Source organism: Oncorhynchus kisutch, linkage group LG24, assembly GCF_002021735.2.
Source record: "Oncorhynchus kisutch isolate 150728-3 linkage group LG24, Okis_V2, whole genome shotgun sequence".
NCBI lineage: Eukaryota > Metazoa > Chordata > Actinopteri > Salmoniformes > Salmonidae > Oncorhynchus > Oncorhynchus kisutch.
Window position 1 is genome coordinate 13,818,315 of NC_034197.2, and position 23,831 is coordinate 13,842,145.

Consider the following 23,831-nt stretch of genomic DNA (forward strand, 5'->3'; position numbering starts at 1 on the left):
GTTATACAATCATAACAGCATAGCGGAGGCCAGAGTCCCCGAAAGGATAACAGTCCTGTCCTTTCGCTCTCCTCCCAACTGTTCTGTTGTCTTCAGGGGTCAATCGGGCAGCCAGTCGGTACTCCCTGTCTGCCTGGCTGGCACATACACAGCTGTAATACACCTGGGCCTGCAGATCCAGACAGTCTGGGACTTCCTGCTTACAGTGTTCTGTTTTGCTGCCCTTTATTTCAACTGGGATTTCATGCCCCTTTTGTTTTCCAGCGAGTTTAGAGCTTTTGCTGTTTAACTGTGTAGTGTGAGTGTGTATGGAACTGCAGATGTGCACTGTAAAAACAATTAGAACACTGCTCATAAACATTCTATGCCATTATGAATTATAACTAACGCGATGTACAATACCCTCAGCACATTGGGTACTACAATGGCGGGATCTGTACCATATGTTTGTTGCACACTAAAGTTTTTACATTTTTGTTTACACTTTGAATACAACCATTCTATCAGAAAACCTTCTTAACCTCTCCACCAATGTCCACTTTACAGTCTTCCTCTGCAGTCAGACACATTAGGAGGGAACCTCTGCTCGGAGCAGAGACGTAGACCAGCTTCTTGAGACTCGGACAGGAACTTCCTCTCTGGACACTGCTGTGACATGAAAAGAGAGCTTTTCCTCTCCAGTTCAGTTCTCTACCGCTCAACCCCTGGACGACACACAATCCCTTCCTTCCCACACTAGGAAACATTGATTTTGTGCTAGCCTCAATTACTTTTCTACCACTAAACAGATCTCAGAGGGCTAGACGAGCTATTCCACCAGCCATCAACACTCATCAGAACCAATGAAGAGTATTGCTTACGAGTAGGGCCAGGACCATGTGACCTAACCAGAAAAAACTGCTCGCCCCATTCATAACCATGTTCTTCAGAAAGGTCTTGGAGTAGAACCAGGCCCAAAGTTTATTTTTATGTCATGTGACCTCATTCTCATTCTGATGGAGACCAAGATGGCCGAAACAAACATCAATGATTTTTCACGCCAAGAGCCAGAGCTGCTCCTGTTTTCCACCCATGTGACCTAACCAGGAAATACTCCTGACCCTTCTCATGAACAATCTTCAGAAGGGCAAACAGAACATGAATCCTTGACTTACGCTGGTGCCAGACTTCATAGGGTTGCCCAGGTCACAGCTGAGGTAGCGGGTCTGGTTCTCTGTCTCGTAGCTACAAGTTAGCTGGGTCAGGCTCTGGGGGGGAGAGAGAGAGAGAGAGAGAGAGAGAGAGAGAGAGAGAGAGAGAGAGACAGAGAGACAGAGAGACAGAGAGACAGACAGAGACAGAGACAGACAGAGAGAGACAGAGAGAGACAGAGAGAGAGAGCAAGGAGAAAGAGTGCTGGTTTAGAACCATATACATTCATATGTGTTTATCATTGCTTAGAACACAACAAAGAAGAATCATAGATACAGGTCTACAGATCAAACACCAAGAACAAACATTTAGTTCCATTTTGTGATTTCATAACTTCCATAACAGCCCTGTTCCTTATAGATCTATCATCACAAGTCTTATGAGCCAATAGACTGTGACTCTTATATTACTTCACATCTAATAGTAGTGTTGGGTTCAGGTGAATGTTTAGTAGTTCCTCTCACCTCGTTATTGCGGGCTATACCGCTGTAGTCCGCTTCAGGAGGCAGCACCACGTACAGCTCAGCCTCGTAGGCCCCTCCTTCACCCTCGTTCCGAGCGTTGAAAGTCAAGGTCAGTGAGTTGTCGTCACCTAGGTACGCTTCCTTCCGGTCCCTGAGGGCCCCAAAAACACAGAAATTGATTACTAATTGGGTCAGACGTCAGGTCAAGAGGTGTCGGGTCTCCGTGTGTAAATAAGACTCGGGAGAGGTGTGGGGGTGCCATTATACTAGAGACAACTGTGAAGGATGTGTGCACAGTGTATACAGTATAAAGCAGTGTCAGGTCACTAACATACTTGCATGTTCTGTTGCTATAGCCTGATATCCGTGCTTCATCTCTCTCGAAATGGGACACAGCCCAAAACACATCACTTAGATTCATGTCAGGAAATTCCCTCTCCCCTCCCCTCCCCTTCCCCTGCATCCCCCTCACACACAACTTTTCAAATGTAGCAACAAAGTCATACATGCGTTAGAGCACAGAATAGGAATGTAAAACACCTCCCCCTTCCACTCCCTCCCTTTCTCCCTCCCCACATTTCTTCCTCCATCTCTCGCTCTCTTTCTGAACACAATGAGAGAGGAATTCCACACGAGGGCCACACAGACGCTTCTAATTAGAGCTGGACTCGTAAAACCAGGCAGAGAGAGAAAGCAACATGGACCATATTTCAAACACTGATCTTCTATTGGCCAACCAGTCAGCCAGCCTAGTCAGACTCCAACAGCCATCACGCTCTTTAAAGAAAACAAAAGGGATACATTGGAAGAACCCACAAAAACCTAAAACCTCTCCTAAGGGGCATTGGTGGTACAGGTTGTGTGCTTTGGCAGGAAAACAGAAGAAATATTTTGATGGTTACAATGCTGGGAATTTCATGATTGACCCCTTGCCCCAAGCTACTATTAAACAAAGCATTTAAATGAATCATCACTATAGTCTGACTGCCAGAGGCAAGTAGTTCATGCATTATGATTTTCCTCAACTGAAATCCCTTATTTCATCCTGCTTGAATGCCCTTACAGACAAATGTACAAACACCTTCCTAATATTAAGTTGCACACCCTCCCTTCCATTTTGCCCTCAGAACAGCCTCAATTCGTCGGGGTATGGACTCTACAAGGTGTCCAAAGCATTCCACAGGGATGCTGGCCCATGTTGACTCCAATGCTTGACACAGTTTTGTCAAGTTGTCCGGATGTCCTTTGGGTGGTGGACCATTCTTGATACACATGGGAAACTGTTAAGCATGAAAAACGCAGCAGAGTACCATACCTCGTCCAAAGGCACTTAAATATTTTGCCTTGCCCGTTCACCCTCTGAATGGAACACACACACACACACACACACACACACACACACACACACACACACACACACACACACACACACACACACACACTCCATGTCTCAAATCATCTCAAGGCTTAAAAATCCTTCTTTAACCTGTCTCCTCCAGTTCATCTACACTGATTGAAGTGGGTTTAATAAGTGACATCAATAAGGGATCATAACTTTCACCTGGATTCATCTGGTCAGTCTATGTCAGGGAAAGAGCAGGTGTTCATAATCTTTTGTACACTCAGGGTACGTGATAGACTTTTACAATAGAGAAATGGAATTAGCGCACAAACAAATATGAACATGAGAGGGCAGAAAGAGAGCAAGGGGGCATGTTATTTTGGAGAAAAATGCCCACAGATTTCTCAAATCGAAGTATGGAGATGCTGTGAATACTACTTCAACAGAAGCTGATAGAAGGAGGCTAGAACTGGTTGGCACACACACACACACACACACACCTCCCTCTCCATATGTTCAAAACAAATCCCTTTCATCTCTCATGTCTCTTTCCCCGAGCTGCCTGACAACCAATCCTTGCACCTAGACCAGGGACCAGCGCTTCTTCCTGTTTCCAAAGCAGAATAGTATCTTCTGTGAGTGGAGCATTGTGGGTGTAATAACAGACTGGTCTGCTCTGCAAGCTAAACTAAACAAGTGGGTGGAGCACGACACAGCTTTATTTATCCATCAGATCAGAACGACAACAAGGCCGACTCATCTGTATAGTTGGGTGAATAGTTCAACCGTTCATGGGTGTTTGGAATAACTCACCCGTGCACCGCCAGCTTTAAGTCAGGAACACAAATGTTGTCTTCTCCACAGTCCAGCAGAATCTGGGCCTAGAGGAGGAAAGAGGAGGAGAGGAATAAGTTAAAGAGTGACAGAGCTTACACAGGATCCACAGTTCCCATTAAAATGAGGCCTACACTTCTTTCAGTTAGACTTAACATACAGAATTAGACACTTTGCTTTGGTGGTGAACATACAATGGAGTAATTGCAACGGGATAGGACATGTCGTGCAGACCAGAATGACTAATACATTCCAGTCCAATCCCCAACCACCCACCGCCCCCTGAGCAAAGTGTCATCACTACAGACCAAACACCTGTAATAATAACCCTGTTACATGCTCTTATCTTCTGGGGGAGGTTAGTGACTATAACCGTGTGTGATGACACAAACAACCCTAATTCAGCCCTGTGTCTGACTTCACGTCCTTTCAGAGAGAAATGGGTCGATAAGAAGGCAGGAGAAGCCGTCCGACTGTGTGTAGGGTGACAAAACCCCCTCCATCATAGAGTGTCCGACTTCCTCTTCAGGAGAGGGGACGGAGGGACCAGCAGGCAGGAGCAGCGCCACAACGCAGCCCAGAGACAGGAGGACAAGAAGGAGAAGCGGTACGCCAGGAGGGCCTCTCTGGGGAGGCCAGCAGCTCTCTGTCCACGCATCCACCAGCGCCGCACACTGACGCCCACACCACTAGCGCTCTGTAGCGGACCACAAGCTAGCCACACGCGACGCCACCCAGCGCTCCGCATGCAGGACCGTACATGAACCAGGGGGAGGGAGGGGGGGGGGGGGGGGGGTAATCTAGAGGGCTAGAGGCTATGGTGGAAATACTAGAAAGACATGAGCTAAGCAGTAAAGGGCACCCAGCAACCACTGAACGTGTTTGTGTAGCAGGGAAAAGCCCAGGCTTGACGTAGGTAATAGTTGCCCCATGCGATTCCATCACAGTGTGATGATCATGATGACGACGAAGATAATAAATAGAAGTAGATTAGAAAGAGAGCACACTGCCTCCCCTGTCATTACACAGCCGGGCTTTCTAATTTAAGACACTGGGGTAACCATAGTAACCACCAGCTCACTCACTCGGCCCCTTCAGCGTGTGCTGGCCTATATACAGACTCAGTCAATCAGGGTAAAAGCTATTTAGATTCCTATCCTGGCTGCTGTTAAACAACAACTGGCAGAGGGAAGCCAGATGAATAGCGTGCAGTCAGTGTATTGAGGGTACCGTGTGTAGTATAAAGTTTCACTCAATAACTGTGTCAATATCAGCGAAAATAAATCACGGCCCCTGTGTGTGGAATGTATCAGGCATTCACCCATGGGAGCTTCCAGCTTCACTCTCAGAGTGGCGTTTTGTGGATCCATTTTTATTATGTTCCCATTGCTCTGGCTTCACGGCAACATGTGGAGCACATTATAGAGAAACGATTAAACTATGCAGAGAGGCTTCGGTGATCTCTCACTCTCACTCAGCAACCAGAGGGTGTGAGAACTGGGGTGAGCCAGCAGGTATATGTAACTGCCAAAATAATGGAAACACTTGAGTAAATGCGAGATACAAAGTATATTGAAAGTAGGTTCTTCCACGCAGGTGTGGTTCCTGAGTTAATTAAGCAATTAACATCCCATCATGCTTAGGGTGACATGTAAAAATGCTGGGCAGGGCATTATTTTAGTTACCTTGGCTATACCCCCATAGGATGACAACGCCCCCATCCACAGGGTGGATGAGTGGTCACTGAATGGTTTGATGATCATAAAACGATGTAAACCATATGCCATGGCCGTCTCAGTCACTAGATCTCAACCCAATTTAACACATATTGGTGATTCTGGAGTGGCGCCTGAAATGGCGTTTCCTCCACCATCAACAAAACACCAGATGATGGAATTTCGTGTAGAAGAATGGTGTCGCATTCCTCCAATAGAGTTCCATACAGATGTAGAATCCATGCCAAGGTGCATTGAAGCTGTTCTAACTCGTGGTGACCCAACTTCCTATTAAGACACTTTATGCTGGTGTTTCCTTTATTTTGGTAGTTACCTGTATGTAGCCTATGCTGCAAAAGCCAGCCCAGTACAAACGATGCCATACGGAGGAATCCATAATAAGGTATCATGTATCTGATTAAATCCAGGCTGTAGTGAGTAGACATCCCCTACATTCACACTGGGTATCAATGATTAATGAAATATGTTATCTGAAGTTCAGTTTCGGTACTACAACAACATAGCTTTATCAGGGTTCAGTATTTAGCTCTTGGTTGGAGTGTAAGTACAATACACCACATCTGATGAATCCCCAGCAGCTTTGATACGACAAGTGAACACCAATGACAGGGTTCAGTACTGCCCTGCTCCGAGAGAGAAGAGAGAAATACTGAGAAAAAGATGGAGGGGGGGGGGGGGTCAAACTGCAAACTCGGCCAGGGCCTTTCCCAAAACACTCCAATCCAATCCAGCGGTTATTGTTGAGCTCACATAGGGTGCAGCACGCCACAGCTGAAGGCAGGCAGCCCACATGCTGAGTCCTGCTCACGTCTCTCGCTCCCTGCCAGGATAAAATTGGCAAATCTACACCAGATGGCACATGGCCTGTGTGCTGCGAGCAAAGGGCCCCAGAGGCCCCACCCAAAAATATCCATTAACCCTGTGTGTCGGGGTCTTACTGTGCACCTCTCGGTCGGAACACGACTCCTGTGATCCGTTACACAGCCCAGCCAGGCTGAAAGCAGCTATTCCTGGTGGGGTAGTCAAACACTCTCCAACTCCATCTCCACTGTACCATGCACACGCCTCACATTTCTCTTGTTGAAAACTGCTTTCCAGACCCTCTGGACCCCTTCCCAGCAGAGCGGTTTGGAAATCAACAAGGAGAGCAGCCTGAGTCGTTCTGAGGGGGTGGAGGTCTGGTCAAGGAGAAAACATTACCATCAGCTCTGAGTGAGTGAATGGATTTCCAGCCAGGTCTTTCACTGCGTCTTGTTCATTAAAACGTGTGCAGTGCTCCACCTCAGTAGATATACGGGGCCTGTTAACGTCGAGTCAGTCTTCAGGGTTAGGAGTGCAGTGCTGGGGGGGGGCAGAGTCAGACAGGGGGGGAGGGTATTGAAGTACCTTCTGCTCGATGAGCTCGGTGGACTGGTAGTTGAGGATGGGTCTGAGGCCGTGGGAGTCGAAAGCTGCCTGAGGATCCAGACTGAAGTTGAGGGAGATGTAGATGGGGGAGAGCTTATCTCTGAACTCCTTATCATCCTGGAGTCAAATAGAGAGAGACAGGGTTCATTAAAAAGAGTGTGAGTGTGCGCACGCGTGTGTGTGTGAGTGTGTGTGTGTGAGAATTACCCTCAGATAGATCTTGGTGTCATGACACACACGCTCTCTGTTCCGCACCCTCACACTCCTCGTGAGCACTGTCTGCTGGGAGTCTACAAACAGAGCCCTCTTCACCCCTCCCTTCTGCTTGTGCTTCAGACGGTCCAACTGCACCTCTACCTGGAAGTCTGGAACACACACACAAAGGAACACACACACACACAGGAACACACACACACACACAGGACACAACCATGAATGTGCCATTGTTTTATACACCATCAATCAGACATTAAAACACACTTGCACACTCTCAAGCAAATAAAGAATCCAGACTATGTAGTTCGTTTACCATATGCTACAAATAGCAGAGTAGCCATATGCATAGAGGGGTAATTAGTGGAATAATTGCTGAGGTTGCGTAAGAGGAGCCTTGTGCTTTGATTGGAACTCATTAAAAGTGGATCGGGGAAGATATGGGGATTCTGGAACCCAGACTCTGCTCTTAATCTCTTTGTCACGATACAATACAGAGCAACAACAAAGTCATTCAACATACACGCAACAACTTGTCATATAAATTGATATTTGTGTGCAATTGAAAGTATGGTATTGTACGTCATCTGGACCAGATGTGGACAGTTGGCTCACCTAGGTTGTCTGGGAGGTACTTCCCATTGGCCGAGAGGCAGAAACTCAGGTTGACACTGTTTCGAACAGAGGAGAACATAACAAAGACATGATGATGAGGGAAGCATATGCATTCATGGCAAAAAGTCAACATACACGCACAGACACCGCACTCATTCCCTCTCTTCCTCTTCTCTTTGGCTAAACTCTAACTCTTCAGTTTTCTTACTTTACAAGACAAGCGGCATAATGGGTATCACTGTATAATATGGCGCAATGGGTAATGTTGGGAAAGGCATCTGCCTGCTATAGCCAGCCAAGCTAATAACATGGTGTGTGTCCCCCAGCCCAAGCCCCATCCCCGGAGTTTAAGAGGATGAAATTGAGCGTCAATCTCATGTAGCCCCACAGGCAGGACAGTCAATCAGTGTCTGTATCTATATGGGCCGGGGGCTCTTGCTCTCTCCCATGACATGAGCCACAGCTTCCAAGAGTCAGCAACCCAAACCCCAAGCCCGACAACCAAACTCACACTGACGGGAAAAGAAAGAGGGAAGGAGAGAGGGAGCGAGGGAAAGGGATCAAGGGAACAAGAGAAAAAGAGGGAGCGAAACCAACTAGTATAGACAGAACAAAAGAAGGAACATATTTGAAAGAGAATGAAAGAGCCAGAAAGAGGATGTCTATATCTAGGATATATATCCATTATATATTGTGCTCCTGTGTCTCTAGGTTTTTTAGTGTTTGAGTGTGTGCATGCGCACGAGTCTCCACATCCTGATGTTTCCCAGCTGTGTTCCACCACCAAACAATATCTCATTCAAAAGCCACTGCCAAACCTCCTGACCCCTCACTCGCCCTCCTTCCCTCCACCTACATCCCTCCCCATCACCAGGCAACGCAGTGTAATCAAGACGTGTATACAACAGTTTCCTTTATGGATCTGGGGACTAGAGAGGGGGGGGGGCAGCACAGCCAGAGATTAGAGGAGCCCTGTTCTCTTTCCTCTCCCATTGGATGGGGAATACCATGCAGCACATTCAAACGGAAGGGGAAAATAGCTGCCAGCCACAATGCCCTTATTCAGCATTTTATTTGACTTTTTCTCCTTTCGAAGAAATATCATCTGTTATGAAGTTGCTGTGATAACAGGTCACCACCACCAGATAAGACTGACTGTTTCCCAAGTAAATATGTTCTCAATGGGTCTTCCTGTCTAAGTACAACTGCGTGCCAGTGTTGAGGATCTCCTTCCTGTTGGTGTTGTGCCAAGTGTGAAACGCGTTCAGCAAATTAAGTCTGGCCCTTACTTATAAAGAGTTTCAGGGTATGAGTGCTGATCTAGGACCAGTTTAGCCTTTTAGATCATAATGTATAAGAGACAGCACATCGAAAGGGGGGGACCTGATCCTAGATCAGCACTCATGCTCCGAGATGCTTCACATACAGGCCCAGAATAAAGGCCCAGGAGACTAGACAAGTACTCAACAGGAGACAGGTATGCTGCAGTACTTACCAGGAGACACGTATGCTGAAATACGTACCAGGAGGCGGGTACACTGCAGAACTTACCAGGAGACAGGGATGGTGGTGTTGCCGTTGTTGACTGAACAACTCTTCTCCTCAGGGTTGATCATGGTGGGGTAGACAGTCAGGGAGGCACTGGTGTTGACGATGGGCCGGGATCTGTGGTACAATACATGGGAACAGAAGCCAGGTTAACACACGATAGAGGCCTCTTAACTAAACTTATATTAAACATCACTCAATAGATTGACGGATAGGAGACTATGAGAGAGTGTTACCTGTACAGAACTGTCTTGTCAACTCCAAAAGCACCAACAATAAGATCTGTCAAGAAAATACATTTCATCAAGTTCATGGACTACAGGTAAACAACAAGACCAAAATTGTTTAAAGACAATTGTGATAAATAAAGTATACCAGATTCATTTAAGGACCAAACAGCTGTGCAACGTAGGTGCCATATAGATTGCAAAATAGTGGGAATAGATTTCTGACGCACGGATTCCATGGCACATTGATTTTCTACCCTTATTTTACCAGGTAAGTTGACCGAGAAAACAATCTTCATTTACACCAACGACCTGGGGAATAGTTACAGGGGAGAGGAGGGGAGATTGTAAACTGGGGATAATTAGGTGGCCATGATAGTATGAGGGCCAGATTGGGAATTTAGCCAGGACACCAGGGTTAACACCCCTACTCTTACAATAAGTGCCATGGGATCTTTAGTTACCACAGAGAGTCAGGACACCCATTTAACTTCCCATCCCAAAGACAGCACCCTAAACAGGGCAATGTCCCCAATCACTGCCCTGGGACATTGGGATTTTTTTTTTGACCAGAGTGAAGAGTACCTCCTACTGGCCCTCCAACACCACTTCCAGCAGCATCTGGTCTCCCATCTAGCGATCAACCAGGACCAACCCTGCTTAGCTTCAGAAACAAGCCAGCAGTGGGATGCAGGGTGGTTTGCTGCTGGCAAAATTGTTTATGAACTGATATGCAAAACAACACCAGATTCAAAACTAATTGCAGTCACAAAAACCATCAAGCGCTATGATAAAACTGGTTCACATGAGCACCGCCACAGGAAAGGAAGACCCAGAGTTACCTCTGCTGCAGAGGATAAGTTCATTAGAGTTACCAGACTCAGAAATTGCAGCCCAAATAAATACTTCAGAGTTCAAGTAACAGACACATCTCAACATCAACTGTTCAGAGGAAACCGTGTGAATCAGGCCTTCATGGTCGAATTTCTGCAAAAAGAAACACTACTAAAGGACACCAATAAGAAGAAGAGGCTTGTTTGGGACAAGAAACACGAGCAATGGACATTAGACTGGTGGAAATCTGTATTTTGGTCTGTTGAGTCCAAATTTGAGATTTTTGCTTTCAACCACTGTGTCTTTGTGAGATGCAGAGTAGGTGAACAGATGAGCTCCATATGTGTGGTTCCCACCGTGAAGCATGGAGGAGGTGGTGTGATGATGCTTTGCTGGTGACACTGTCTGACTTACTTAGAATTCAAGGTACACTTAACCAGCATGGCTACCACAGCATTCTGTAGCAATACGCCATCTCATCTGGTTTGCGCTTAGTGGGACTATAATTTGTTTTTCAACAGGACAATGACCCAAAACACCTCCAGGCTGTGTAAGGGCTATTTGACCAAGAAGGAGAGTGATGGAGTGCTACATCAGATGACCTGGCCTCCACAATCACACGACCTCAACCCAATTGAGATGGTTTGGGATGAGTTGGACCGCAGAGTGAAGGAAAAGCAGCCAACAAGTGCTAAGCATATGTGGGAACTTCTTCACGACTGTTGGAAAAGCATTCCAGGTGAAGGGGTTGAGAGAATGCAAATAGTGTGCAAAGCTGTCATCCAGGTAAATGGTGGCTACTTTGAAGAATATAAAATATAAAATATATTTTGATTTGTTTAAGACTTTTTTGGTTACTACATGATTGTTATATCATATCTTTGATGTATTCACTATTATTCTACAATGTAGAAAATAGTCATAATAAAGAAAAACCCTTGAATGAGTAGGTGTGTCCAAGCTTTTGAATGGTACTGTACATGCAGTGCATTCGGAAAGTATTCAAGACCCCTTGACATTTTGTTACATCACAGCCTCATTCTAAAATGTATTACATTATCAACCTATACCCAATACTACATAATGAAAATGCAAAAACAGGATTTTAGAAAAAAAACATAAATAACTTATTTACGTAAGTATTCAGACCCTTTGCTATGAAACTCGAAATTGAGCTCAGTTGCATCCTGTTTCCATTGATGATCCTTGAGATGTTTCTACAACTTGGAGTCCACCTGTAGTAAATTCAATTGATTGGACATGATTTGGAAAGGCACACACCTGTCTATATAACGTCCCACAGTTGACAGCGCATGTCAGAGCAAAAACCAAGTCATGAGGTCGACGGAATTGTCCGTAGAGCACCGAGACAGGATTGTGTTGATGTCCATATCTGGGGAAGGGTACCAAAACATTTCTGCAGCATTGAAGGTCCCCAAGAACACAGTGGCCTCCGTCATTCTTAAATGGAAGAAGTTTGGAACCATCAAGACTCTTCCTAGAGCTGGCCACCTGGCCAAACTGAGCAATTGGGGGAGAAGGACCTTGATCAGGGAGGTGACCAAGAACCCAATGGTCACATTGACAGAGCTCCAGAGTTCCTCTGTGGAGATGGGAAAACCTTACAGAAGGACAACCATCTCTGCAGCACTCCACCAATCAGGCCTTTATGGTAGAGTTGCCAGACAGAAGCCTCTCCTCTGTAAAATGCACATGACAGCCCACTTGGAGTTTGCCAAGAGGCACCTAAAGGACTCTCAGACCATGAGAAACAAGATTATCTGATGAAACCAAGATTCAACTCTTTGGCCTGAATGCCAAGTGTCACGTCTGGAGGAAACCTGGCACCATTCCTACGGTGAATCATGGTGTTGGCAGCATCATGCTGTGGGGATGCTTTGCAGCGATAGGGACTAGTAGACTAGTCAGGATCAAGGGAAAGATGAAAGGAGCAAAGTACAGAGAGATCCTTGATGAAAATCTGCTCCAGAGCGCTCAGGACCTCAGACCGGGGAGAAGGTTCACCTTCCAACATGACAACAACCCTAAGCATACATCCAAGACAACACAGGAGTGGCTTCGGGATAAGTCTCTGAATGTCCTTGAGTGGCCCAGCCAGAGCCTGGACTTGAACCCAATCGAACATCTCTGGAGAGACCTGAAAATAGCTGTGCAGTGACACTCCCCATCCAATCTGACAGAGATTGAGAGGATCTGCAGAGAAGAATGGGAGAACCCCCACCCCCAATACAGGTGTGCCAAGCTTGTAGCATCATACCCAAAAAGACTCGAGGCTGCAATCGCTGCCAAAGGTGCTTCAACAAAGTACTGAGTGAAAGGTCTGAATACTTATGTAAATCAGTTTTTGCTTTGTCATTATGGGGTATTGTGTGTAGATTGATTAACTTAACAAAATGTGGAAAAAGTAAAGTGGTCTGAATATTTCCGAATGCTCTGTCTGTCTGTCTGTCTGTCTGTCTGTCTGTCTGTCTGTCTGTCTGTCTGTCTGTCTGTCTGTCTGTCTGTCTGTCTGTCTGTCTGTCAAAAAATACATATGGTGGATTGGAAATTATGCATACAATTATATTGATGGAAGCTACAATCTATCTGCAATATTAAAGTTGATCTACCCCTGTCACACCCTGACCATAGTTTGCTTTGTATGTTTCTATGTTTTGTTTGGTCAGGGTGTGATCTGAGTGGGCATTCTATCGTATATGTCTAGTTTGTCTATTTCTATGTTTGGCCTGATATGGTTCTCAATCAGAGGCAGGTGTTAGTCATTGTCTCTGATTGGGAACCATATTTAGGTAGCCTGGTTTGTGTTGGGTTTTGTGGGTGGTAGTCTCCTGTGTCAGTGTTTGTACCACACAGGACTGTTTCGCGGTTTCTTGTTTTGTAGTTTATTCATGTATAGTTTCGTTATTAAAGAACCATGAATTATAACCACGCTGCGTTTTGGTCCGCATCTCTTTCCCAGGAAGAATCCCGTTACAACCCCCTAATTATTATTATTATTTTTCTAAATATATATATTTTTAAGTATTAAGTTGATAATATGCTAAAATCAGCAGCATGAGAGGTCTTCAAAACAAATTAATTTTGTCACTCACCTGGGTAACCATTCATGTCCAGGTCTTTAGCCCCTCGGAGGGCAAATCCAAAGCTTGCGGGCACAGTGCCTGAAGCCCATTGGCCAGCTATGACCTGAGAGGGCGTGTCCCTGAGCCCCCCAACAAATCCGTTGTAGATGAGAACCAATCCCTGCTTGTCATCTCCACCGAATGGACAGCTGATGGCCACATCTACCAATCAGAGAAGAGGAGAGAGCAGGAGAAGACCGTGAGATCACTCAGAACTTTACAGTCTACTAGGACTTTGAATGAACTGCATGAGACTAACAAAACTACATGCAGTAGACTCTCAAAACCAAGATTGTGAAACACGAAAAAAATGCTTGTGAAACATCCTTTTCTTCTCCCCGTTAAACTCCCATTACTACCACTCCCCCGTCTCTCACCATTGTATCCGTCCTGGTTGAGATCTCCCAGAGCGGCGATGGTGCTACCAAACCTCCCGAACACCTGGGTTCCGGTCAGGTTGAGGGTTGGCTCCAGGTTCAGGGGTCCACGTTGCAGATAGACGTACACACGGCCCACCTCCTCCAGGCGACTGTCTGACCCCCGGGTCATATACATGGGAGCTCCCACCAACAGGTCAACCATGCTGAGGGGAGGGAGGTACACACACGGTTACAGACATACCTGTATATAGTGTACAGACTAGGGTGGCAAAATGCTGTATACTTTCCAGAAATCCTGGTTGGAAAAACTTGGAAATGTATTTAAGTTTCCAGGTGCCTTTTTGACATCGATGACTGGAGTTTCCCATAAAAATGTGTCATTGGTCAAGTCCAAGACAATGTCGTCACCACCGAGCACATAAAAAATGGGTGTGAACCTATGGTTGAGAATGCTATGTGAGAACTGACTCCTACTCACCCTTCATTACTGATTAAAAAAAAGAATGTCCTGTAACATTACTGGACAAATCCAATTTGCCACCACCACCCAACTCATGGGTGAGAATATATGGTGAGAATGTCCTGTTAGACTGTACTTACCCGTCGTTATTGATGTCAGCTGTGGCCACAGCATACCCAAAATAGGAGCCCATCTGAGAAAACATCAGAGAGCATCATCGTCACAACTCGAGAACATCACCATGAATCTGGGTTCAAAAAGGCTCAAAATAGAAACGCTGCTTTTAAGCAAAAAGGGATTTCTAACATCCAGTGAATCTACTTGAATAAAAATATCCAGTAGAAGAAACTCCTGGGAGAGAGAAGAAATGGTCAATGAAAAGGGATGGTTCTTGCTTGGTCTGACTTGAAGCTGTCCTGTCTGTAAAACACATCTGAAGCAACAAACGGACAGAAACAGCTTGATTCCCAGACTCCCAGGGTTAGCAAACACACTCTTATGATTGGATTTATTCAGCTGAACCAATCAGCACCGTTAAAAAAGGGTCTCACGCTACCTCCATTCCATTCACGGGAAGAATCATGCTTCTCATTTGGGGGAAAATTGCTTCTGCACTTTCACTTCAATAATGATTTTTTTTTGTTACAGAAAACCACAGTGGGCTTGAAACCCAGTTAACAGAAACTTGTAAAGGAAATTATTTTGCTTATATCATCAGTGTTCCAGTACACAGACTCGAGAGATTAAGAGTTGCCATGAGAAACAGCAAGTTATGGAACCACAGTCTGTGTGGAAAAACCACACTTGAGTTAAAAACCAATGGGTCATGTGTGTTCTAACCCTAATGAGTCAGAGCCGGGGAGGTTTGAATGCTCACCTGTTCACCAGTGTAGTCGAGCATAGACTTCAGATCGGTGCCATTGAAAACAGACACCTGCGGAGCACAGACGCACACACACAGAACATATGGTCAAAATCCCTGAGGTCCAACATACTGTATGTATAGAGTAGGCCAGTGATATGGTATTCATCGCCTCTACTTTCACTAAACACAGCTACTTTCGTTATCTCAGGCTCCATTTCTCCCCCAAGCCTATATAGCCCTCCCTTTCAAAATCAATCTCCTCTCAAAATTAGCAGGGTGATGAGGTTTTCTTACCAAACCGTATAGCATGACTCCTTTTGGGACCCCAGCCACAAAATCTGAGAGGTGCACAGACAGGGGGAAAAACAGAAAAGGGGAAGATTAAGGAAGGGAAATATCACAAAGGTCACAGCTGTCGAACTCTGAGAATTCCTGAGATTGCAGTTTTTCAGCTCAGTAGGGGGACAGAATCTGCTGAGTTGAATTGTGTTTACTTCAGGTATAGTAAACATTCTATATCTTTAATGGCGCTCTGTTGTGCAGGCCTGTGAAGGTGTGTGGTACAGATCTCTTACCTTCCACCTCATCTCCACTGAATTCCCCGACCGCAACAGAGTAACCTGCAAGACCACAAGAAAGCAGACATTAGTCATTTGATATGAAGCGTTCGGAGCCCTTGCACTTCCATTTCTCTTGATGAGTAATCTAGGGATTAAGGCATGTACTTTGAACAAATATACATCAGTCCACCTTTTATCAGAGGTCAGAAGGTTAGAAGAATCGTGGTGATTGGAAAACGATTTGATTTAGAAGACTTGTGGTGACGTTTCCCAATCTTAGTTCTGACTCAAGTAGCCTGCACAGGAAACCAGCATGTGTGGAAAGTAAGGGGAGTGGTAGAATTATGAGAGGAAAAATCTTACCGCGGTAGCTGTCGTCATATTTGAGCTGAGCCTGTCTGGTCTGGATCTGTCCCTCTACAGACTGCATGAAGTACCCTGGGTAGTAAGCCTTGATGATCTCTTCTTTGGCTGCTGAGATCACCTGACCTGAGAAGACACAGGAAGCAGGGAGTGAATGGAAATATCCTCTCAGGTTTCACACAAATAACTTCAGAATACTACAACTTGTTGTCTGAAGGGGTTGTTGAGATGTGTACCTTGCCAGAAGAAGCTGCCTGGTCCTCCAAGCACCACTTTCCCATCCTGAGAGAGAGGCAGAATCAGATCATGTGATTCTAGTCCATATTAGTTGATAAAGCTCTGGTACTGAACTGAGAGGAAGTGTTACCTTGGTGAAATCAGCACTGAATCCCCCCTGACAGTAGCCCTGGCCCCCCTCGTTAATGAATTCTGAAATAAAACAGAGGTTCATAAATCAGTCATTTTTCCGACTTGAAAAAGCAACTTGAAAGATCCATAAATTCTACCTTACTTTAGAATGTTGAATTTTGTATTACTTTAGAAACTGTGGAGTTCAATGACTCAGCTGGGCATCCTGAACAGAACCAAGCCAGCCAGTCACTACCACAGCAGTAGGGACAGACTAGTCAATATGGGGCTAACATGATGGATTGCATCGAAGGGGGGTAAATTCTTTCTCCACAGCTAGCGTGTGATGTCTCTGGAAGTGGTTACTCGGTATTGTTACTTGAGACTCTAAACATCCCGTCTGTTGTGGCCCTCGGGCACTCCACTTAACCCCTCTCTAATAGCCTGCTGTGTGGACAGCTGCCGTGTCAGAGGTAGGCCACAGGAGTCACCTGTAGTGTGGGGTGGTGGGGTAGTTGGCTGGCAGAGAGATCAGCATTAGAAAGATGGGTGCTGATGTAAAAGGAATACCTAAGTTATTTATGGAGTGGTACTCTTAACCAGGAGCGCTACAGGAAGGTGGATGGAACGTTCTTTTGGGGTTATGTTGTGTCTTTATGGAAAACGTATCACATCACAGAAAATAATTACCTGTGCGACAGGGAGCATATTCCACAAACTTAGTGAAGTTCTTGACAGAGAGGTAGCAGGTTCCTGTGGTATCTGACTGGGGCATGTCTTCTTTGGTCCTCCAGGAGTACAGAGGGGCGCAGGCCTATAGGAGGGGGGAGGTAGAGGGGGGAGTTTTTTTTGTCGGTTACAGCAATGTTACATCTGGAGCAAAGTAACCATGTAACTAAATCCAGGTTACGTCCCAAACAATCAGCAGAAAATACAGGCATCTCAAATTTGAAGTCACAGGAGCGCAAAACACTTCTCCTCAGAGAGAGACTGGAGGTGAAAATTGGAACAGTCACAACAAACCGATAGACGCAGACCTTTAAGACAAACTTTGAACAGTGAACATATACAACCCCTTGACATGAACGCCAGTCATCATAACAGTTGAGGTACTCTGAGCTGTAGAGACCAAAGTTGAAAGTAAACTGACTTTCTCTGCCCCTGTCCCTGAGTCAGTGAGGGTCATCTTACCAGAATGGTGTCGTCGTGGGAACGGACGGTGGCGCCGAACCACTGGTGGGACTTGACTTCAGCCTGGTAGTCTGTGTTGTTGAGTGTGACTGTTCGGTCCCCTGGGAGGAACAGAAAAATAACCGAGTGAATGAGTGATGAGTATCAAAAAAGTCCCTAATGAATCATTGTAGTTCTCCTCCAGACAACGTCATCCAAACATCTAGTCATCTGGCACAACAGAACTTACATACTGCATCATTAAACACACACCAAGTTTCTCATGAAGAACATTCCAGAGACGAACATAGCGGAAGAAATTGAAAGTATTTGGTACTCAATGTTCAGGGGCTGAATGTATCTAGGATCTAGAGGAAAACCTTGGTGTTCACCAGAGCCTTATGCTGCAATATAGCTCCTGTCCTCACTGTTCAAATGTCAACTCGAGACAATTCTCTGGCGTGACTTCACTGACCCTGGATCTTTTTGGCCACCTGGCCTGTAACCCAGAGCGTTACCAAATGGAACACGTTTTCCTATATAGTGCACTACCTTTGACCAGAGTAGTGCACTATGTGGGGAATAGGGTGCCATTTAGGACACTGCCTCTCTGACAGGACAGGAGCAGGTGACAAGACAGATGGCCTGTGGAGTCAGGTTCAAACAGGATGTTTTATTGGCAGGACTGATGCAACATCTGTGTTGCTATGGTGAGAAACAAAACCCAAACACAAATTGGTTTATACAGTTCACATACCATGAAACATCCTGTAACAAGTTGTCTAAACGCTTGGAATTCGGACAAGACGTATCCAGTGGAACTTGTACCAAACAAATTTCATTTGGATTCTGAACCACTAACCCCAGCAGCTCAGCAAGCGCACCCCAGCCTACTTCTCTTTTCCCCATCACTATTCTCTACAGTTAAACCAGAAGCGTGTTGCAATAGAGCCATATCCATCTGTCGGGAAGGGGGCCTGGTGGTGAGAGCCAGAGATTGTGACCTGTGGACGTGAGGAAAGTAGACCGTGCGTCAGCCTCCTCCTCCACCCTGGCCCCAGCCAGCTCTGAGGTCTCTGGATCTGGGTGAGGGCCTGCTCTGCTCTGTGTCTTGGTGGAAAGACAGAAAGGGGGGGGGGGGCTGTGTCCAAGGAAAACAAACGCTCTGGCTCCGTTTCCTCCTAGCAACCTCAGTCATCCCTGCTCAGGCACACTCTTTCTCTAATAGTCTCTCTCCTGTCTACTCTCTCCCACTATTTCGCTTTATTTCTCTGTCTCCCTCTTTCTCACTCCCTCCCTCCTCTCTTTATCCCTCTCTCAGGGAGTTTGATCTCCCCCTGCCCTGCTGGGAAAGAAGTGGGGATTAGGGCCCTTTAATAACATCACAGTAGATTTACTGTATCACCAGGCTTTCTCTCCAGCATTACTCATGGGGACGCAGCACCCCTGTTCCCTACCGGGATACACGTGTGCCACTCCTTCACGTGTGGAAAGACACAATTTAGCGATACAACAAATAACATGCCTAACACATTAAAAGATCTAAGAGACGTGTTTCTTCGACTGCACTGCAATAATCTGCGCTACACATGTCAGAGTCCCTCTCCCTGAAGCATACTTTCCTCCTCTTTTCATAACTCAGGGGCCTCTGTTTTGATGAAGTGAAGGGGGTGACACTGAGGAGACATGCAAGCCAAACAGGCATGTGTGTTTGGGACACACTACCCTGGCAACCATGAGTATGAGCAGGGAAATACATTTTATTCACATTTCAGACCAATATAGTAGTCGGGCTCTTCTAAAGCAACTGGTCATGGTAAAACAGAAAATAATTACATGCCATCTCTACAGTTATGTCAGTGACTTCATCCCTACGTTCAAAGTGCAAGACTGTCAGCCGCGAGGCAAAATTGGCAACAACAAAAAAAACATGCAGGGTTTTGGGGTGTTCTCTAACTACACTGGGCGGCTGTGACGTGAGCTCAGAGTCTGTCACTGCTCTTATTGTCCATGTCAGAGACGGTACATTGGTGTTCATACAGTGTGACAGATGGAGAGATGAAAAGATCAGTTGGTTAAGAGGCTCTTGCGTGGCTGCAGGCCAGACAAGTCAGCCTGAGTCATGCAAAAATGCCCAAAGCCTAACACGGGTTGATACAAACAAGATCTGAAGAAAAAGCTAGCAGACACATGTCGCAATAACATGTGATGTATTGTTATTTCAGTGAACTTGGGTAGACGTGGGTAGAAGTGGGTAGACGTGGGTAGACGTGGGTAGACATGGGTAGAAGTGCTGCAGTGACTGGTGTCTCTCTACCCCTCTCTCTCCTGGGACAGGACAGCAGAGGGGTGGATGGGATAGGGTGAGGTCTGGAGTGTGTCCACAGACACTCCCCCCTTTGAACTGTGCGAGAGGAGACCCATTAGAGGAGTTTAGAGCCTGTATCTTGGGTTAGAGTGCAGGGCGGATGGGGTCAAAGAAAAATGGCAGAATTCACTCATCACATCAGCTGTCCCTGGGGGAGTTACTGGCCAGAGTAAGAGGGTCAGATTGAGAGATGGAGAGACAGGGCTCTGGTTTCCTCCCTCTTTCTCTCCTTCAGATCCCTGGGCAGTTTTTCCTTATCTTAGTGGAAGGGGAAGTGGAGAGGTAGGCGAGGAGGGGTGGAGGAGGCCCTCCCATGACCACTTTGACCCAATTAGGAGGCTCTAATTAAGTGGGCCTGTACCCTCGGTCAGGCTCAAGGAAGACCTCACCCACACTTAGGGAAGAACCTGAATAATGTCACACAAATAGACACACCTCTCATAAAAAGCATCAATACTAATATATTAGCAGTATAATATATACCACAGTCAGCTGAGCTCTAGCCATGTCATAAGAAAATAAAGGAAAACATATCTCCTATGTCATACAGACAGGGGTGCTATGTTCTTGTATGCCGGTCCAGGTGGCTGAATTTGCTCTTCCACACAAATCAAATGTGTGCTTTCAAAGCCCATTAAGTAAAACGAAGTACACACTGTCTAAAACCCTAAGGGACTATCCTTCACCCCAACGCCCTGCTGCTCGCCTGCCTGCTGCACATTACATCACTGTGACGATCATGGCCCTCGGCCAGCATCCAAGGATGTGCAACACATTTTCTAATCTGTTTCTAGAGAAAAGGGAAGGAAAACACCAGAAGAAAGAGGCGACCTGCAGTTGGATTCCTTCAAATCAACTGTTAAACGGGGCTTGTGAAAACAGAAATCTGCTGCAGGGGAATATTTCTCCCCTAATGTGCCTTATGGCCAGTAAATCAGTCTTGGCTCTCAGCACTCTTCTCTTTGATTTCCCAAGAAGCAAGCCAACAGTCCCCCGCTGCACTGACTGGGGAGCGCACACACACCCACACACCACTATCCATGTGTAACACATGCAATAAGACAGTGGTGTGTGTGTGTGTGTGTGTGTGTGTGTGTGTGTGTGTGTGTGTGTGTGTGTGTGTGTGTGTGTGTGTGTGTGTGTGTGTGTGTGTGTGTGTGTGTGTGTGTGTGTGTGTGCGCGCGTCAGAGAAAGGGTGATCTAATTTATGCAATACACAGCAGATTTCTCTCCGATAGCTCTGTCACTCTTTAACTTACCCTTTACTCATTCCTCTAAAGGCAAACGGCTCCTTCAAATGTCCAGTCACTGGAACATTGCTCTACCTCTCTGAATAGCGCATGATCGTTGACCCATCAACCAGGGACCCTTACTGTCGTTCTACCTTTTTATACATTCAGGTTCAAATGAAGCTTGTTGGCAATATCCGCTAGACCAAATACACAGAGTGTACAAAACATTAGGAACGGCTCTTTCCATGACATAGACTAGGTAGTTGGATGGGCTATTTACAGATGGACTGTGTACAGCTGCAGCGATCGGTAAGCTGCTCAGATAGCTGATGTTTAAAATTAGTGAGGGAGATATAAGTCTCCAAGGATGATCAATGGAAATAGGATGTACCGGAGCTCAATTTTGAGTCTCATAGCAAAGGGTCTGAATACTTATGTAAATAAGGTATTTCTGTTTTTAATTTTGAATACATTTGCAAAAAATGTTTTTTTAAATGTCACCGTCATAATGGGATATTGTGTGTAGATTGATGATTTTAGAATAAGGCTGTAACGTAACAAAATGCGGAAAAAGGGAAGGGGTCTGAATACTTTCCGAATGCACTGTATCGTCGTTGGATGTAGTGACATTTCTTTTGTTTCAACTGTTTATTTACTGTTTATTTCCCTACAGCACCTGGGGTTGGGACATAATTGTATCTAGCCTAGAGGGAAGATACCCTTGTCTAAAACACTCTGTTATTCTTTCCGTCCCAAAAAGAAAGACACTAATGACATGCTCAAATGGATCATCTAGTTTCCAGGAACCAAAGTGTCAAACAAAGGAGTATCAGTGGAGTAGAACAGTGACAGATGATCACCTGCCGGGCCACCAAAGCATGGTGGCCATGGACCAGTGGCTTTAAGAAGTGCTTTGAGTGGCTAGAGCGGCTTAACTGTGTGTAACCATCCTCTAAAATCTCCAGCTCACAACAGTCGCAAGAGCCTCAAGCTCTCGAGTCACCAGGACTCATGAGGAGATACGTGGTGTGTGTTACAGGAACTGAAGGACAGCTGTCATTATGCTATGGAATCATCAAATCTGCTGGAACACCATGTCTTCACGGGTCAATGTACATTTGTGATTAAGTAAGTCTATGTAATTTATCATCTTAAAATCTAATTCAAATCAAGTTCAGACAGTGAGGAGGTATGTTCAGGACCTAAAGTAGTGAAGTCACACTGATCGTAGTCTGCCAATGACTGGGTTTACCTTGATTGTCAAACTCAATGTTGTGGCACTCTGATTGGCCGAGACTCCATGGGCAGTAGTACACGGACCCGCCCTCTGTGATGTTGCGCTGGCTGGTATTGGCCTTGGGAGCACCGATCACCACACTGACACTGTTAGGAGAGAGAAGAAACATTCGATCATTCAAATGTCCCTATGTCACCTCGACCTAACCTGCTACCTCCCTCAGCAACATAATAGCTGAGGTATGGCAACCAGTGGGATTGGTTCGCTAATGCTATCTTTTATGTCATTGTAATTGGTTAAGATCTACTCTTGGTCTGGTATGAATTTTAAAATGCCTTCCACACCTCCCAGTCAACAGTTTTAGCCTGATGCAGAGCCGGTACACAAGTTTTACTGCTCACAAAGCTATACCCCTACTTCAAAAACATTTGAACAGGTTCCAAAGACAGTACTGTTACATAATATTCTAACCATGTGTAATTGTTGCTGAAACATGTGTGCATGTGACATTCTCTCCCGCTCTCTCCATCAAACACACACACACAACGGAGAGATCCCCGTGGGGCAAATTGGATGTGAAAACAAGAAAGCAAACAGCCTAAGTGGAGTCACACTGTTGTTTCCACAGCTGTATGGCCCTGTTCCTCTAGACAGACATCTAGCTAAACCATCTAACCCTGCAGTAAGCTAAACGTAAAGCCAGGTCTGGGACAGACATCTAGCTAACCCATCTAACCCTGCAGTAAGCTAAATGTAAAGCCAGGTCTGGGACAGACATCTAGCTAACCCATCTAACCCTGCAGTAAGCTAAATGTAAAGCCAGGTCTGGGACAGACATCTAGCTAACCCATCTAACCCTGCAGTAAGCTAAATGTAAAGCCAGGTCTGGGACAGACATCTAGCTAACCCATCTAACCCTGCAGTAAGCTAAATGTAAAGCCAGGTCTGGGACAGACATCTAGCTAACCCATCTAACCCTGCAGTAAGCTAAACGTAAAGCCAGGTCTGGGACAGACATCTAGCTAACCCATCTAACCCTGCAGTAAGCTAACCGTAAAGCCAGGTCTGGGACAGACATCTAGCTAACCCATCTAACCCTGCAGTAAGCTAACCGTAAAGCCAGGTCTGGGACAGACATCTAGCTGCTGTAACCCTGTGGTAAACGTAAAGACCGGTCTGGGACAGACATCTAGCTGCTGTAACCCTGTGGTAAATGTAAAGACAGGTCTGGGACAGACATCTAGCTGCTGTAACCCTGTGGTAAACGTAAAGCCAGAGCAAAGAACCCCTTCAC

The 23,831-nt window shown here is 45.8% G+C and overlaps 1 protein-coding gene across 1 annotated transcript in view; it reads right to left on the minus strand.

Moving 5' to 3' along the window:
* Nucleotides 1-23,831, minus strand: part of itga5 (integrin, alpha 5 (fibronectin receptor, alpha polypeptide)) — a 51,638-nt gene that overhangs the window by 10,927 nt on the left and 16,880 nt on the right. The window contains exons 2-21 of the mRNA XM_020459501.2: nt 22,553-22,683; nt 17,722-17,822; nt 17,221-17,344; nt 16,550-16,611; nt 16,419-16,464; nt 16,183-16,308; nt 15,835-15,879; nt 15,554-15,597; nt 15,272-15,328; nt 14,535-14,587; nt 13,932-14,137; nt 13,525-13,716; nt 9,587-9,632; nt 9,354-9,467; nt 7,803-7,858; nt 7,182-7,339; nt 6,954-7,091; nt 3,811-3,878; nt 1,656-1,806; nt 1,155-1,247 (exon numbers count right to left, since the gene is read on the minus strand). Coding sequence (XP_020315090.1) covers nt 1,155-1,247; nt 1,656-1,806; nt 3,811-3,878; nt 6,954-7,091; nt 7,182-7,339; nt 7,803-7,858; nt 9,354-9,467; nt 9,587-9,632; nt 13,525-13,716; nt 13,932-14,137; nt 14,535-14,587; nt 15,272-15,328; nt 15,554-15,597; nt 15,835-15,879; nt 16,183-16,308; nt 16,419-16,464; nt 16,550-16,611; nt 17,221-17,344; nt 17,722-17,822; nt 22,553-22,683 — 2,011 coding nt within the window. The remainder of the gene's footprint in view (nt 1-1,154; nt 1,248-1,655; nt 1,807-3,810; nt 3,879-6,953; nt 7,092-7,181; nt 7,340-7,802; nt 7,859-9,353; nt 9,468-9,586; nt 9,633-13,524; nt 13,717-13,931; nt 14,138-14,534; nt 14,588-15,271; nt 15,329-15,553; nt 15,598-15,834; nt 15,880-16,182; nt 16,309-16,418; nt 16,465-16,549; nt 16,612-17,220; nt 17,345-17,721; nt 17,823-22,552; nt 22,684-23,831) is intronic.